Raw genomic sequence first — 18,683 nt, 5'->3', positions numbered from 1 at the left:
TTTTATGTCCTCCAGCTCCCTATTTTAATAAAATGGAAAAATAAGTATCTGTAAAAAGTTTAGAGATGGGCCTTGATGGACAGGCAGGAAGACACTCAGGCTGGAATTAACATGCTGCATTCAGGGCATCAGGAGACCTGATCAATTTCAGAGAAAGCTCTCCAAAAGGCAATGGTTGGGATACATCTATTTGATAGGCTAGAGACAGATTAAGGACTGGTTTGAAAGCCAAAGCAGAAGGTTCCCAACTCAGTGCAACTGGCAATAGGAACTAACATTTGTTCTTGAGAAGGAGAGGGCAGCGGAATACAGAACAGACCAGGGGAACAGAACAGGAGATGAGATGGAACAGGCAGGTTCATGACTTAGGATGCAGAGCACAGTTTATTACTACATTCAGCAGACATTTACTGAACACCTGCAGTGTACTGAGCACTGTCCTATGAGCTAGGAGACAAAGATAGGAAGGACATAATCCAGTGGGGGAGTCAGAAATTTTAAGAAGAGAATCATCCTGTTTCAAGGGGTAGCAGAGTTGATACTGGTAGGAAGAGTGAGGCAGCCACATGAAGGAGGTGGGAAGTGAGAAGAGCACCCCAGGCAGAGGTGCCAAAATAAGAACGTGGTATGAAAAGGCAGTGACCTGCTGCTCCGTGTCCTGAGCTTGGAAACCCTAGTGAGACATTAGGAGAGAATGCAGGCAAGAGGATCCTGCAGGCCTTGAGGCAGGGCAGAAGACAAGGCCTCCAGAAATGATGCAGCACGAGGAAATGTATGAGAAAGCAGAAGAGGTCTAGAAAGAGCCAGCAGATCAGAGGATGAGATGGGCAAGTACCATGTCACAGAAGCAAAAGGAGGAAGTGGAGTTTCAACAGTGGCCTTTAACAGAGAGAGTGCGAAGGTCAGAGACCCAGAAGAAGAAGGGCTTGGCTAGAAGGTCACTAGTAGTAGGCTCTGGCTTCCATCTCTAGATAGGCTAAGATTAAACTAATTCACCATTTTCCCACAACTGTCAACTCTGCAGAATTGCCTTTTCTTCATCTCAGAAAGGGAAATCCCAGCTGCCTAAGCAACTGGCTTTTCACTTTCCTCCTTGTTTGCAGAATCTAGTGGGGCTGGCCCTGGTAACCTCTGGTGATTCATCCAGCACGCCCTATGACCACATCCCCATTGTGTGTGTGTGTAGAGAGGATGAGAGTTAATGTGTTCCTCTGAACTGTATTACAAAAGAAAAGAACATTGTTCTCTAGAAATATGAAAGAAAAAGAAAAGAACAAGGTGTTACTCTAGCATAGTTTTAAGTTTTCTCAATTATCTGAGTTGTAAAAAACAAAACAAAACAAAGTAGCAAATAGTGGAGCTTCCTCAAAACAGATTCTGAGCACTGTCAGTAGTTAACTGCTGTGGTGGAATTCCTGTGTGGATCTATTTTGGCACTGTGTTATGTAATTATTTTTATCTTAGGATCAGATATGAATCATTCAGAGCCAATGTCTTCAGGGCACTGGTGTGACTCCAGGTGTTCTCACATACCTGTCTTTCTTCTCAGATCACTGCCCAACACTGAATCTCAAGTGATGGACCTCAGTGCATATGAGCTCGGGGCCTATATGTTTTGTAACAGCAAATCCTACCCCACTGGTGAAAAAGTCTAATAACCTGACTGGTTTTCTATTTGGATGAGACCCCAATTGAGAGATTATATTCTGGTAATAGGTTACACCTGTCCACCACGTGGAAACAAACAATAAAGATTGAGAACCCAAATGCGTGTCTTTAGAAATTAATCTGTACATTTTAAAAAACTATCAAAGGAAACGTAAAAGATAGTTTCATAATTGTTAGGTATTAATAATATCTATTCTAAATGTATAGCTTATTTTTTACTAATATAATAGAAATAAAAAGAATTGGACCTAATGTAAATGGATTCTTAAGAATTCACTGCATTAATAGTTCGGATTTTTGTGTTCATTCTATTTCTGTGGCAGGTGCTGGTCTCAGTGTCAGTGACAATGAATCTGGTCAAGGCAGCCAGGAGGGGGGCACCTTGACTGACTCTCAGATCGTGGAGCTCAGGAGGATACCCATCGCCGACACTCACCTCTAGCACCTCACTAACCATTTGACTGAGCCCATTTTCATATTTGTATCAGCTTTTGTGCTAAAACTCTCTAAGTACATCCACCTGTGTAATAGGAAGCTGTGAATTGTACTGGATGATTAACACAAAAGTGATTGTTGTATTTGGAGTATAAATTACTGATTGTGTGTGACCTGAAAATTCACTGCTATAAGAAAGATGGAGTCAGTTTGTATCAGTTAATAGGATGTTCATATTCCGAGAATGTTAGTTGTTTTTTTAAATCATCCTATATGGCTAACATTGTTTAATGAAAGTAATGCTCAATAAAGCAATAGAATCTATTTGGTATCATCCAGCTTCATTATTCATAAAGAAACATTGTACATAGGCAAAAAAAGCTAACTCTATATGTAGGTGATGACAGGCACCCTGTGCCATCTTGCATGAATCCAAGTGATCCAGATTCAAGACTTCACTGCAGCTAGAAGACTTTAATTCCTGAAAAATGTAAACTGGTCTGTCTGTTGATGATCCTGCACCTAAATGTTGATGGGATTACTGAATTTGGCCTAGTCTTTCAACAGTATGTATTTCTGCTCATTATAAAATTAGGGATCTGAACACTTCTCAGAATGAATGTTCTGTCCCCAGTTAAAAATAACTCCATCAAACATTTTTTCATGCAGTTAAGAAGAGGATCTTTCAAACAATACAGAGTTTGTTTTAGAGAAACATTTCTCGGTTTAGATTTTTCAGTCTTTCTTTGTCTTGGAATGAGACATCAGAAAGTCTATCCCAGAACAAACGCTGTGGTGTTTGTGATGATTTCATTAACTGTGGTTCCAGAAGAATCATCAGGAACAGAACAAGTTTGTCCTGAGGAAGCCATTTTGATTTTTTATTTTGGAATTCTTAAATATGTTTGAGAAAATCAGTATCATCTCAAGAAAGGTTAAAAAGATTAGTTAAGAGAAATTTTTGTTCTGCTAATAATTTGCCTTAGAGCCATAATTAAAAGATCCAAGTGCTTTTTCGTCGCTATTAAGGGTGGCTTTATTTGTTATAAAATCTGAGGTGGCATTATTTATCTTGATAAATTATAAAATGTCTCCTTTTCCTGTGAGTCCTCCCCTTCCCCTACCCCATTCATCTTATATTGAGTTTTGATAAGTAGACTGTCACTGTAAGTAGAAAACGAAGAGTCAGGAGCAGTGGCTTATGCCTGCAATCCCAACACTTTGGGAGGCCAAGGCGGGAGGATCCCTTGAGTCCAGGAGTTGAAAACTAGCCTGGGTGACATGGCAAAACTCTGTCTGTACAAAAAAAAAAATACATTAGACATCTAATTATCTAACAAAGGCAATTGTTGATAGCTCTTTTCTATATAGTGCCAAAATTTGAGAAAACCTGACCAAAAAAAAAAGGGTTGCTGGGTTTCTATTGCTATTCAAATTGCCATCTTGATAAATCAAAAGGGCTACCTGCCACTGTTCAGCTTGATTCTTTTAAATATTGGAAGGAAAACCCAAGGTTTTACAAGCCACAGTGCTAAAAAACAAATGAGATTCATATGCCAATAGCAACAATAGTTTGCCATTCTGTTTCCTCCAAATGTGCATTAAAGTGGGACACCTGCCATATAGTACTGTGTAGGGAGAAGCAAATAAAATCAAATTCTCAAAAATGAAAACCAAAAGGCTAGGACTCTTAACACGTCACCTGTGATCTTTCTCTTTCAGTAGGCTTGATCGTCTTTCTCTCCATGACATTTCCTTAACACCTTTACTGAGATATCATTCACATTCCATAAAACCTATTTAAAGTGTACACTTCAATGGTATTTGGTATATTACTTTATTGGAGTTTTAAAAAATTGTAGTAAAATACATATGAAGGGTATTATTTTAACCATTTTAAGGGTATAATTCAGTGGTTTAATTACATTCACGATGTTTTGCAACCATCACCTTTATCTATTTCCAGAATGTTTTCATCACTCCAAACAGAAACTCTGTATACCCCATCTCCATCACATTTTCTTTCCTCTGTAAGAGACACCTAACATTTCCTTGGTAATGTCTTCATTTTCCTACATTTTTGTGATTACTTTTTTGCATTTGTTTCTGTTTTACATTTTTAGTATTTTAGAACGTCAAAAATAAAAAGGATTTTTCATAATTTGGATACAAGTACAGAGGGGTATGCACATGGGTTACAGGATGGTGATAGAACTGGTGGAATTTCAAGACAGGAAATACCAGTTGAATGAAAATCTTAGTAAACAAGACACAAAGCATTTCATTCTGGAACTTGAGTTTCGCGCTGATTTTCAATCTCTTGAGGTACTTTAAGGTTTAATCAACATTTTCCATGCCTCCCAAATCTGATCACAGAAGTTTAAATATAATGGAGGTATGAAAACAAAATGCCATTTGGGAACTGAACTCCCAAACAAATTCACCTTGTTTACCAGCACTTGAGATCCTAAGGCCTCTGGGTAGATTTGTTTGAGGTTAAGTGTCAATCAGATAAGTAAGTGTTGTTGACCTCAAAGAGTCTGGATGCCAGAGTGGATCTCCCTTGGACACCCTGACTTTGGCAGAAACAAAGAAAGCACTAAGGCCATGCCTGTGTTCCATATGGTCTTCTAATTGTTAATGTCATAGACCCAGTCCTTCCAATGCTTCTCTAGCAGGATCCAAGTCAAAGGACCACATATTCCGTGAGTAGTATTTAAAAAATGGACCAAATGACTGAGGCTAGGAAACTCTTTCATTATCTTGTGTCTCTTCTACTCTTTTTTTTTTTTTTTTTTTTTTTTTTTGAGATGGAGTCTCACTCTGCCTCCCAGGCTGGGGCACAGTAGCACAGTCTTGGCTGACTGCAACCTCTGCCTCCCAGGTTTATGTGATTCTCCTGCTTCAGCCTCCCAAGTAGCTGGGATTACAAGCACACGCCACCACAACCAGCTAAGTTTTTGTATTTTCAGTAGAGACAGGGTTTCACCATGTTGTCCAGGCTGGTCTCAAACTCCTGACCTGAGATGATCTGCCCGCCACAGCCTCCCAAACTGCTGGGATTAGAGGCATGAGCCACCACGCCCGGCCACTTCTAGTCTTTTTGACTGACTAGTGAAATAAAATACAACTCAGATGAGTGATATTGATTAAATGTAGTTGGTACATTCTGATTTTATTCTTACTCAATTATTCTCACCTACCCAAACAACACTGTACTAGAAAAGCAAACTCACCTTTATAAACATTTAGAAACACCCAGATGCTTTATTAAACTGTAGTGCATAGTAGCTAGCACACGCATTAATACATGCACAATATTCCTAAGGAAAACACATTATTTTCATGGTAATCTCTAACTATTCAAGCCACCTTGACAAGTTAGGCAACTACTTTAATTAGGAATTGACTACACTGGAGATAAAAGGGTTTAACAAAGAATTTATTCACAACAACCCGGATACTTACTGATGCTTCAGTATCATTGATTTATGGTTAACAAACATCTTTTATAAAGTAAATTACATGGTTTCAAGAAGAAACGCAAATGGCGAATAGCCATGTTTCCTATCATCTGTAACAATGGGATACTATTATCAAGTTTTATTGTCATGGTCCTTGGGAGTACTATGGATGTCTCAGTTCAGTTCCCAGCCTGGCTTTTGCAGTGGACTCAGCAACTGGATCTAACTATGAGAACCGAGGTTGGAGCCAAAGTTCCTAAAACTGACATAGCTCAAGAAATTTATGAGCACTTTCAGTACATGAAATAGTATTTTAGGACTTTGAAAAAACATAAGTAATCACTGCTTTCTAATAGATACAATAATTCAAATTTTAGCGAGGTCAAACTTTACTTTTTGCCTATAATAAACCTTTATGAGTTTGTAAACAAATCACAAATTTGATTTTTTTTTAAATTTAGGATTATACTCCTAGCATTTGTTTTGTAACACTAATGAAGGAAAGAGACAATGCAAACAATTTCAACATCACTATTTTGAGTTTTGGTATGACTACATTTATTTCAAAGGTGTGTGTGTGAGAGAGAGAGAGAAAGAGAGAGAGACAGAGAGATTGAAAAGTTCTGGAGGCTGGGTGCAGTGGCTCACACCTGTAATCACAGCACTTTGGGAGGCCAAGGCAAGCAGATCACTTGAGGCCAGGCGTTTGAGACCAGCCTGGACAACATGGCGAAACCCCATCTATACAAAAAATACAAAAATTAGCCAGGCATGGCGGCAGGTTCCTGTAAGGCTGAGGCAAGAGAATTGCTTGAACCCAAGAGGTTTCAGTGAGCCTAGATTGTGCCACTGCACCTCCAGCCTGGGCAACAAAGATAGACTGCCTTAAAAAAAAAAAAGTCCTGGGAATTCAGAGCAAGAAAAGTAGGAAAATTATGATAATATTAGTTTCCATGAGTAAAAGATGTTTTCAAAAGCTGATTTGTGAAGTGTGTGACCTGCACCACATTATATATCCTTATTCTGCGCATTCATCAAAATCATTTTGAAGACTTTTGTACATTACAGGAGGGGAGTAGTGGTCATTTAATGAAAGACTTGAAAGGGTGAGTAAGAACACTCACACAAACTAGAAAGATACTCAGGAACTATCAGGGGGCACTACGGTTTCTTTCCCGAATGTTCTATCAGATAATACACAAGTGTTATATAGTAAAGGGGTTGTTTCCCCTTTTAAAAGATCACCTTTATCCTCAAGGTCCATCTGTGCACATTTTGCAGAATTTCCTTTTTAAAGGCTGAGTAGTATTCCACTGTATGTCTATGCAAACTCTGTTTATCTGTTCATCTGTCAATGGACATCTGAGTTGTTTGCACATCTTGGCTATTGTGAGTAGTGCTGCAATGAATATATAAGTGTTAATGTCTCTTCAAGATTCTGATTTCATTTCTTTTGGACAAATATTCAGAAGTGGGATTGCTGGTTCATTTGCTAGTTCTATTTTTAATTTTTTTAGGAAGTCCCATACTGTTTTCCATAGTAGCCACACCATTTTGCATTCTCACCAACAGTGTACAAGGGTTCTGGTTTCTCCACACCCTCACCAACACTTGTCTTTTTGTTTTCTCATAATAGCTGTGCTGGCAGTTGTGAGGTGAAATCTCATTGTGGTTTTGATTTTCATTTCTCTGATGACTAGTGACATTGTGCATTTTTTAATACACCTGTTAGTCATTTGTATGTCTGCTTTGAAGAACTGTCTATTCTAGTCCTTAGTCCATTTTTAATTGGGTTATCAAGTGTTTTTTTGCTTTTGAACTGTTGGAGTTCCTTAAATATTTTGGAAATTAACCCTTTATCAGCTACATGTTTTGCAAATACTTTCTCCACTCTATAGGTTGCCATTTTACTCTGCTGATAAGTCTTTTGAACTGTTGGAGTTCCTTAAATATTTTGGAAATTAACCCTTTATCAGCTACATGTTTTGCAAATATTTTCTCCACTCTATAGGTTGCCATTTTACTCTGCTGATAAGTGGAATAAGTCAATCACAGAAAGACAAATACTACATTATTCCACTTCTGAAGTATCTAAAATAGTCAACTTTACAGAATTAAAGAGTGGAATAGTGGTTGCCAGGGGATAGGGGAGAGGAAATGGGGATTTAAATCAATGGGCATAAAGTTTCAGTTAAGCAAGTTGAATAAGCTGTAGAATAAGCTCTGGAAATTTGGCATACAACAGTACACATTGTACTTATAGTCAACAATAATGTAATGTAGACTTAAAATTTTGTTAAGAGGGTAAATCTCATGTTAGGTGTTCTTAACACAATAAAATAAATTTTTAAAAAATTGCTTACAGGGGCCGGGCGTGGTGGCTCACGCCTGTAATCCCAGCACCTTGGGAGGCCAAGGCGGGCAGATCACAACGTCAGGAGATCGAGATCATCCTGGCTAACACGGTGAAACCCCGTCTCTACAAAAAATACAAAAAAAATTAACCGGGCGTGGTGGCAGGCGCCTGTAGTCCCAGCTACTCGGGAGGCTGAGGCAGGAGAATGGCATGAACCCGGGAGGCAGAGCTTGCAGTGAGCTGAGATAACGCCACTGCACTCCAGCTTGGGCGACAGAGCAAGACTCCATCTCAAAAAAAAAAAAAAAAAAAAATTGCTTACAGGGCAGTTTGATCACTATTTTTCACTGTAAGTGCTGGCTGCATGGAAAAGGAAGTTCAAAAAAATTTTTGAAAAATTTCCCTATCTCTTCTGGAACCCCTAAAAGTAACTTCTCACAGAATCCCCCTAATGACATCTGCAAAACCCTAATTAAACAACCTGTGCTAGACTATAAGCTCCTTAAGAATGTTCCCACTTTTACTTGTCTCTGTCTCATTTGTTTTGTTATCCTAAGCAATTAACACAGTGCCTGAAACAAAATGATGCCCAATAAATTTGTTGAGCTGGAAAAAAGTCACCTTTACCCTAGTAGCTAAATTAAAGCACCTTTTTTCTTGATTTTAAAAAATTGATTTCGTTACAGAAGTTATGCCTTTAAAAATCCAAATGGATAGCAATTATTGAACAAATAAGATGCCATATCATCTTCGTGTTACCAAATAGCTTTCATTTTCAAGGCTATAGTTTACTGAACTGCATCTGTAATTCACTCTGCTTCACAGTCATCCAAGGAGTCTTGAAAACCACTAAAGATCTATGAAAAATTTGTTATTTTCATTTTGGCAGTAGTCTATACAACAGGTTTCAAACGAGAATAGATTTTTAAGGATTACTGGGGTTAGGAGGGGACAAAAGGAATAAATGAACAACAAAAGATGATATTTACTTTTCGCATCTCATTCTTGTTTCAAGACCTGTTAGTCATAAGGGCTTTGTGTGGAAAATTACATATGCATGAGTATTTCATAACCAAATGGTTGTAATCGCTTCTACTTATCTGGTTCCACAGTAGGAAGTCAAAGAAGTGTGTATTTGTCATTTCATGGTTGATTCATTATGCCTATATTAAGTATGTTTGAAATAAGTCCACTCCATAATACCCAACTCTAGATAACATGTAATTTCTCATTGTAGTAAACCAAGTTAATAAGACTCACTGTACTCTGAAGATAATGTAATCAGTTTAACTGTTTGTGTCCAAGGTTCAGAAGAACACACTGTCATCTTCACAACTGAACAATGACTCTATTCCACAATTTTAGGAACTACATATTGATAAGAATCAAGACCTTTCCATATCCAACCACATCATGATTTCTCAAGACAACCCAAAGTATTCTGAGTCAAAAGTTATTGCTTCTTGTCAGTCACCAAGATAAAGACTAACCTGTGGAAAGTAGACCCCTTTTCCTGGCAAAAGATAAACAAGTTTGAAAAAGAAAATAATTTTTTAAAGAATAAACTTTAAAGTCAGCACAACAGTTTCGATAAAACACACAAAATTGCAATTTACCAATGTAGATTATAGAGCAAATACAACAGAATTGACAAATTCAAAGGATGAACAAAAAGATAAACAGATTTTATTTTATCTTTGGTCCAGTTATTCAAAACTTCTATAAACTAGAACAGTATAGGCAATTTTGAAAGAGAGAAAAAGCATTTTCTTAACCCTACAAAATTTCTCTTGGAAGACTGGTCACAGTAAAGTTTGGAATCTTTGCTCTTTGTCTTCTTATTCATCCTTCCCTCTTCCTCATACTTCATATTTTATAGGGGAGGGAGTTTGTGAAAATTTACATTGAAATTCTTTTTAAATAAAGTCTATTTTTCACACTATGTCAGCATGTCTGATTATTGTTAAAAAAGAAAAATGTCAACAAATTCAGTTTAATGATTGATTGGTTTTTATTAGCAATTCATGAATTGGACAGCATCTCATCTGCAAAACAGAGGGAGCCCCATTGGGTATGGCAGGACAACTGATTTTTGTAAGGAAACTTGAGCAGGAGCAAGGAAACGGCATAATACAAAAAAGCAAATTGTTTAACCTCAGGTTACTTCAGAGTACTTTCCTCATAAGGGTTAAAGCAGAAAGGACTTTGTTATCATGTTGGCTCAGGTCAACTGGACCCTTTAGGATTGGTTGCTGTGGATCTCTTGTTTTTCAGAAAAACTGGCCTATTTAGAGATTTTCCTGTTCTTTTTCATTTCAGTTTGATTATGTGGCACTTAACACAAGTGACTCCATTTTGGTTTGTTCTGTTGGGGCCTTGTGCAGAAGCTCAGTTCAAAATAATGGCTACCTTTAAATTTTATTTACCATTATAAATCAAAATACCAATAAAAGATTAATTTATGGCCGGGCGCGGTGACTCAAGCCTGTAATCCCAGCACTTTGGGAGGCCGAGACGGGCGGATCACGAGGTCAGCAGATCGAGACCACCCTGGCTAACACGGTGAAACCCCGTCTCTACTAAAAAATACAGAAAACTAGCCGGGCGAGGTGGCGGGCGCCTGTAGTCCCAGCTACTCGGGAGGCTGAGGCAGGAGAATGGCGTAAACCCAGGAGGCGGAGCTTGCAGTGAGCTGAGATCCGGCCACTGCACTCCAGCCCGGGCGACAGAGCGAAACTCCGTCTCAACAACAACAACAAAAAAAAAAAAAAAAAAAGATTAATTTATATTAAGATGAAATCAAGAAATAATTTTAAAATAAATAATAAATAAATGCTTTGGAATTGGAAATTAAGAATTTTTAAGAAATAAATAATAAGATGAAGTGCATCCATTAGCTCATTAGAGGGAAAAGAATAAATTCAAAAATACTAAGATGGATGATGTTTAGCCAGTTCTCCACAGGGCCTAAGTCACTGCGAGTGATGATTAAGCAGCTGGATGGAGAGGATATGAAAATTCAAGTGCCAAGGCACAGCCTAACTGAGGCAGGACAGAGGATCAAGTGAAACAATGAGAAAGAATCTCTCTTTCCGTTTCTCGCTTATTACCCAGAGTTTAAGCCTGATAGCAGTTCTTAAATGTTTTAGTTATTTTTTAACCCAGAGATGTTGAAAGTGAGATTGGATAAGCTGCTGGAGTAGAGGCGCTGTTTGAGTATTCGGTCACACTAAAATATTCAGGGAGGGTATGGGTCTCTGTCCCCAGAGAACAGGCTGAGATTGCAGCATGAGAATCCCCTTCCTTCCTGCTCCAGCCCCGCCCCAATGGCAGCACCTGCATTTGTGCATCAGGTGCTTGGGATATTAGGAAGTGGAAGAAGTCCCATTTTGATTCCTGATTCTGATGAGAACATTAGTAAAGAATCAAAATAATTGGCATATTCCTCTCACCACTACCTCCCACCACTACCTCTACTCGCAGAGGATTATTATTATTTTTTTTTTTTTTTAGACAGAGTCTTGCTCTGTCACCCAGGCTGGAGTGCATTGGTGTGATCTCAGCTCACTGAAACCTCCGCCTCCCGGGTTCAAGTGATTCTCCTGCCTCATTCTCCCGAGTAACTGGGATTACAGGCCCTCGCCACCACACCCAGCTAATTTTTGTATTTTTAGTAAAGATGAGGTTTCGCCATGTTGGCTAGGCTGGTCTCAAACTCCTGACCTCAAATGATCCTCCTGCCTTGACCTCCCAAAGTACTGGCATTACAGGTGTGAGCCATTGCTCACAGCCACACAGAAGTAGTTTTTAATACACATCCCTTCACTTTTGAGCCAGAAATACCAGATTAATTTTTCCTCACACAGCTCCCTCCTATATCCTTTCTATCCTCTCTATCAATCAATACCAGCCCTGTTTCTGCCTTAAGAGAGATGATGAGCAGTTGGCATTTTCTGCCTTGTAGGAGTGTCACCAACAAAGTACATACATTTCATCGTAGGTGAGACAGAAAAACACTCAATGTAAGTGTTCTCAAAACAATTTGTATTGTGGCAAAGGCAGGGAAAATTTTTTTTCTGTACATAGACGAATTATTTTGATGTGAGACAGAGGTAGAAGCAGGATGGAATGAACCATTTTGCTCTCCACACAGCACAGGAAGACTATGTGATTTCTCTTTTGCACACATGCACACTCTTTGTCTCTCTCATAAAAGCACCTTAAAACTGTAAGTAGTCTGAAGTAGTTCTTAGGGGTTAACAAGTCCAAATAATTATCCATGATAGGTTCAATAATAATTCATTTTATTTAGATGAATGCTCAGTTTCCTTTGAAATCCAGACTAGTGGACTATGCCTGCTGATAGTATAATAGAAAATTATGTAAAGGAAATTACTTTCCTGGATATGAAACAAAGAAATTTATACAAGTGAATATGACCAATTCTGTACTACACAACTAAAGAAAAATATACAGACCATATTATGGATTTTTATAATAGGTCTAATATTAAGAGCAAATAATAAGAGGAATAAATACTACTCAGGTTGAGAAATTATTTTTTAAAGCGTTACAGGTTCATGTCGTTATTAGAAAGGAAGTAGGAATTGAGCATGCCTTAAAAACAAAAGGTAAATTGGAATTCTTTGGCAAGGCAAATATTGAAGTCAAGGAGTCAAGGACACAAGCATTATAAAATACTTAACAAACTTCAAACACAAGAGTTACTAGGAGATTGGAAAATTGTAGTACAATTCTAGATTAACGTCTGCCTGGTTTCCCGAAAGAAGATTTTACCGAGAGACAGAATTATCCACTAAATGGTTGCACTGGAAGGCTTCCATTGCAAACACCCAATTTTTTTTAACTATTAAATTTAGCGTACCATGATTCTATGTAAGCAAACTCAGATACTGCTTCATTGCCATTATTATTACTTATTATTATTATTATTATATTTTGTTACATTTTCTACAAACAAACTGCATAGTATTATATATTTTCTTGTTTTCTGGGCCCTGTACTTGTGATTATATTGTTCTATCTCATCAAACCTATAGAAGTCTACAGGTAAAGTTTAGTGGGTTTTGTATTTTGCCCAGTACTATCTAGAATACAAGGTTGTCCAGTTGGAATTGCGAGATTCACTTATTTTGCAGAATTTAAACTCTTTGACTAAGCTGGACATGGTGGCATGCACCTGTAGTCCTAGCTACTTGAGAGGCTGAGACAGGAGAATTGCTTGAGTCCAAGAGTTCAAGGCTGCAGTGAGCTATAATTGCACCACTGCACTCTAGCCTGGGTGACAGAATGAGACCCTGTCTCTATGGAAAAAAAGAAGAAAGAAAGGAAGAAAGAAAAAGAAGAAAGAAAGAGAGAGAGAGAGAAAGAAAAGAAAGAAAAAGAAGAAAGAAAAAGAAGAAAGAAAGAGAAAGAGAAGGAAGGAAGGAAGGAGAAGGAAGGAAGGAAGGAAGGAAGGAGAAGGAAAGAGAAAGATAGAAAGAGAAAGAAGAAAGGAAAAGAAAGAAAAAAGAAAAAGAGAGAGAAAGAAAGAAAGAAAGAGAGAGAGAGAGAAAGAAAGAAAGAAAAGAAAGAGAGAGAGAAAGGGAAACAATTTGACCATTTCCAAATAGAGAAAAACTCCAAGGTTCTTCTCTTTGGAGAAAAACCATTCTTCACAGGATTTAGATTGTGATAAATAAAACTGTGACCACAATTTTACAACTCCCTAAAAGATGGCAAGCCTTTTAACTTCAGTGATTTGTACTTCCCTTAGCATCCACCCCTTCTCCTAAGCATAGTTGCTGAATACTTAGACCTTCAGAATAGACAAAGACCAGCTGGAAGTATAACACATTTCCACTTGGTTCCAGGTGTCATGTGGTAAAATGTATAGAACCCAAGGCCCTGAATGACTTTTGGAATAAACAATAGTTGCTTTCTGTTTTTTGTTTTGTTTTGTTTTTTTTTTTGTTTTTGTTTTTTTTTTTTTTGTTTTTTTTTTTTTTGAGACGGAGTCTCGCTCTGTCACCCAGGCTGGAGTGCAGTGGCCAGATCTCAGCTCACTGCAAGCTCCGCCTCCCGGGTTCACGCCATTCTCCTGCCTCAGCCTCCCACGTAGCTGGGACTACAGGCGCCGCCACGTCGCCCGGCTAGTTTTTTGTACTTTTTAGTAGAGACGGGGTTTCACCGTGTTAGCCAGGATGGTCTCGATCTCCTGACCTCGTGATCCGCCCGTCTCGGCCTCCCAAAGTGCTGGGATTACAGGCTTGAGCCACCGCGCCCGGCCTGCTTTCTGTTTTAGGTCTAAACTGTGAACATTAAGCAGAGAGGAATTGCTTACACTCTGCCTGCTTCAAGGCAAAGTAAAAATTAATCTCAGCATGCCATCACATACTTACAAGTGACTTAGGTGAACATTCCTTATAATAGATTTTGAGAGTGCCAAGGTTTCCAATGAAATGGGAAACCATTAAAATGGCTTATCATTTATCATTTTGGGAAAAATGGAGAGACTACTGAATCACCTCTAGCAGTAAGTGACCCTTCATGGACTCTAAAGGAATCATAGACAATGGCCAAAACTATTAAATTCATGGCCAAATCAGGGAGACTTTTTAAAATATGGCTTCTACAGTCACCCCCAATGGCAGTACAATACACTTATAATATGTAAAGAAGTACACATGATACTTGATTTAATAAGCCTCCTTTTGGGGATGTTGATGAGCTATAGTTCACAGTTCTCTCTAATAATGCTAAAGCTTCATTTAAAAGAGAATATCATGTGTTTTAAAGAAAAATGTAGGGCCGGGCGCGGTGGCTCAAGCCTGTAATCCCAGCACTTTGGGAGGCCGAGACGGGCGGATAACGAGGTCAGGAGATCGAGACCATCCTGGCTAACACGGTGAAACCCCATCTCCACTAAAAATACAAAAAATTTCCAATCAATAGAAAAAGAGGGAATCCTCCCTAACTCATTTTATGAGGCCAACATCATCCTGATGCCAAAGCCTGGCAGAGACACAACAAAAAAAGAGAATTTTAGACCAATATCCCTGATGAACATCGATGCAAAAATTCTCAATAAAATACTGGCAAACCGGATTCAGCAGCACATCAAAAACTTATCCACCATGATCAGTGGGCTTCATCCCTGGGATGCAAGGCTGGTTCAACATTCGCAAATCAATAAACATAATCCAGCATATAAACAGAACCAAAGACAAAAACCACATGATTATCTCAATAGATGCAGAAAAGGCTTTTGACAAAATTCAACAGCCCTTCATGCTAAAAACGCTCAATAAATTTGGTATTCATGGAACGTACCTCAAAATAATAAGAGCTATTTATGACAAACCCACAGCTAATATCATACTGAATGGGCAAAAACTGGAAAAATTCCCTTTGAAATCTGGCACAAGACAGGGATGCCCTCTCTCACCACTCCTATTCAACATAGTGTTGGAAGTTCTGGCTAGGGCAATCAGGCAAGAGAAAGAAATCAAGGGTATTCAGTTAGGAAAAGAAGAAGTCAAATTGTCCCTGTTTGCAGATTACATGATTGTATATTTAGAAAACCCCATCGTCTCAGCCCAAAATCTCCTTAAGCTGATAAGCAACTTCAGCAAAGTCTCAGGATACAAAATTAATGTGCAAAACTCACAAGCATTCTTATACACCAGTAACAGACAAACAGAGAGCCAAATCAGGAATGAACTTCCATTCACAATTGCTTCAAAGAGAATAAAATACCTAGGAATCCAGCTTACAAGGGATGTAAAGGACCTCTTCAAGGAGAACTAAAAACCACTGCTCAGTGAAATAAAAGAGGACACTAACAAATGGAAGAACATACCATGCTCACGGATAGGAAGAATCAATATTGTGAAAATGGCCATACTGCCCAAGGTTATTTATAGATTCAATGCCATTCCCATCAAGCTACCAATGAGTTTCTTCACAGAATTGGAAAAAACTGCTTTAAAGTTCACACGGAACCAAAAAAGAGCCCAAATTGCCAAGACAATCCTAAGTCAAAAGGACAAAGCTGGAGGTATCACGCTACCTGACTTCAAACTATACTACAAGGCTACAGTAACCAAAACAGCATGGTACTGGTACCAAAACAGAGATATAGACCAATGGAACAGAACAGAGTCCTCAGAAATAATACCACACATCTACAGCCATCTGATCTTTGACAACCTGAGAGAAACAAGAAATGGGGAAAGGATTCCCTATTCAATAAATGGTGCTGGGAAAATTGGCTAGCCATAAGTAGAAAGCTGAAACTGGATCCTTTCCTTACCCCTTATACGAAGATTAATTCAAGATGGATTAGAGACTTAATGTTAGACCTAATACCATAAAAACCCTAGAAGAAAATCTAGGTAGTACCATTCAGGACATAGGCATGGGCAAGGACTTCATGTCTAAAACACCAAAAGCAACAGCAGCAAAAGCCAAAATTGACAAATGGGATCTAATTAAACTAAAGAGCTTTTGCACAGCAAAAGAAACTACCATCAGAGTGAACAGGCAACCTACAGAATGGGAGGAAATTTTTGCAATCTACTCATCTGACAAAGGGCTAATATCCAGAATCTACAAAGAACTCAAACAAATTTACAAGAAAAAAACAAACAACCCCATCAAAAAGTGGGCAAAGGATATGAACAGACATTTCTCAAAAGAAGACATTCATACAGCCAACAGACACATTAAAAAATGCTCATCACCACTCGCCATCAGAGAAATGCAAATCAAAACCACAATGAGATACCATCTCACACCAGTTAGAATGGCAATCACTAAGAAGTCAGGAAACAACAGGTGTTGGAGAGGATGTGGAGAAATAGGAACACTTTTACACTGTTGGTGGGATTGTAAACTAGTTCAACCATTATGGAAAACAGTATGGCAATTCCTCAAGGATCTAGAACTAGATGTACCATATGACCCAGCCATCCCACTACTGGGTATTTACCCAAAGGATTATAAATTATTCTACTACAAAGACACATGCACACGTATGTTTATTGCGGCACCATTCACAATAGCAAAGACTTGGAATCAACCCAAATGTCCATCTGTGACAGACTGGATTAAGAAAATGTGGCACATATACACCATGGAATACTATGCAGCCATAAAAAAGGATGAGTTTGCGTCCTTTGTAGGGACATGGATGCAGCTGGAAACCATCATTCTTAGCAAACTATCACAAGAACAGAAAACCAAACACTGCATGTTCTCACTCATAGGTGGGAACTGAACAATGAGATCACTCGGACTCGGGAAGGGGAACATCACACACTGGGGCCTATCATGGGGAGGGGGGAGGAGGGAGGGATTGCACTGGGGAGGTATACATGATATAAATGATGAATTGATGGGTGCTGACGAGTTGATGGGTGCAGCACACCAACATGGCATAAGTATACATATGTAACAAACCTGCACGTTATGCACATGTACCCTAGAACTTAAAGTATAATAAAATAAATAAATAAATAAATAAATAAAATACAAAAAAAACTAGCCGGGCGAGGTGGCGGGCGCCTGTAGTCCCAGCTACTCAGGAGGCTGAGGCAGGAGAATGGCGTAAACCCGGGAGGCGGAGCTTGCAGTGAGCTGAGATCTGGCCACTGCACTCCAGTCCGGGCGACAGAGCGAGACTCCGCCTCAAAAAAAAAAGAAAAATGTAATAGTGGTAAAATAAGATTATACAGGATACATGGTCTTCCATCATACAAATTTTTTGGAGAATGAAATAAATGACAGAAGAAAGCTCTTGCATAGTCACTTGAAAGAATATTTTAGAAGTTCTTAAGAATATTAGCAATTAAAGTGAGAAAGCTTTTATAATGCAACCCAAAGTTTATCACTAATAAAAATATGTATAAAATTCTAAATATGTACATATATTTACATATAAATATATAATATGAATATAAAAATTATACATTTATAGAAATATATAACATATACCTTTACATGTTATATTTATAATGTAAATGTATACACATATTTTCACACACAAATATACACATACATGTATATAACATGTTGTTAATAGTGTAAGTACAGAGATTTTCAGTTTCTTCTTTGGCTTTTGTGTATTTTTCAAGTTTTCTACATAAAATGTATATTAAATTTGAATTCTGAAAAAATATACATACAGTTTGCTGGAAATTATTTAAGTCCCGGGTTTAGCACAAGTGGTGTTTAAGGCATCTATTCTTTTTGTTCAGTCAATCTCTAGTGTAGCGATTATAACAGATAAGATTTTTAGAGTCTAAAGGCCACAGGCTTCCTGTTCCTAATAGAAATGACACCCCTGTGAAATCTGCTTCATAGATGACAGTAGGTGACCACAACGATTAGTGTACTATGAACCTCAGAACCCCTGGAGCTGTGGGTGTCAAACCCTGTGGGACCTCTGTTCGTAAACTAATAGACTTAACTTCTCAGTCCAAGCAAATCTCTAATTTGGGCATGGGGAGAAAGAAAGAAGAAGTCCCAAGCCAAAGGAATTGTCTGTCACTGACAGTTTGTGGAAGGAATACAGGAGTGCTTTTATTCTAATCAATGGGTGCCACAATGTTAGCATATTTAAAAGATAATGACATAGACTTGATGGTCACAAAGGAATCATTTATGGAAAAATGAGCATTTGGGGTATTATTTCAGACTTTTGTATTTGTTCCATGTTTCAGAAAATAAAAAAAAAAATTTAGGCCGGGCGCGGTGGC

General features: G+C 38.3%; 1 protein-coding gene across 1 annotated transcript in view; it reads left to right on the top strand.

Annotated features, from left to right (window-relative positions):
- The window catches only part of ADGRV1 (adhesion G protein-coupled receptor V1), a 544,806-nt gene extending 542,372 nt beyond the window's left edge, over positions 1–2,434 (top strand). The window contains 1 exon segment of the mRNA XM_033179148.1: positions 1,992–2,434. Coding sequence (XP_033035039.1) covers positions 1,992–2,110 — 119 coding nt within the window. The 3' untranslated portion in view covers positions 2,111–2,434.
- The last annotated feature ends 16,249 nt before the right edge of the window (positions 2,435–18,683 follow it).

Source organism: Trachypithecus francoisi, unplaced genomic scaffold (genome assembly GCF_009764315.1).
Source record: "Trachypithecus francoisi isolate TF-2019V2 unplaced genomic scaffold, Tfra_2.0 Lachesis_group2, whole genome shotgun sequence".
NCBI lineage: Eukaryota > Metazoa > Chordata > Mammalia > Primates > Cercopithecidae > Trachypithecus > Trachypithecus francoisi.
This window is presented reverse-complemented; position numbering and strand designations above follow the sequence as displayed.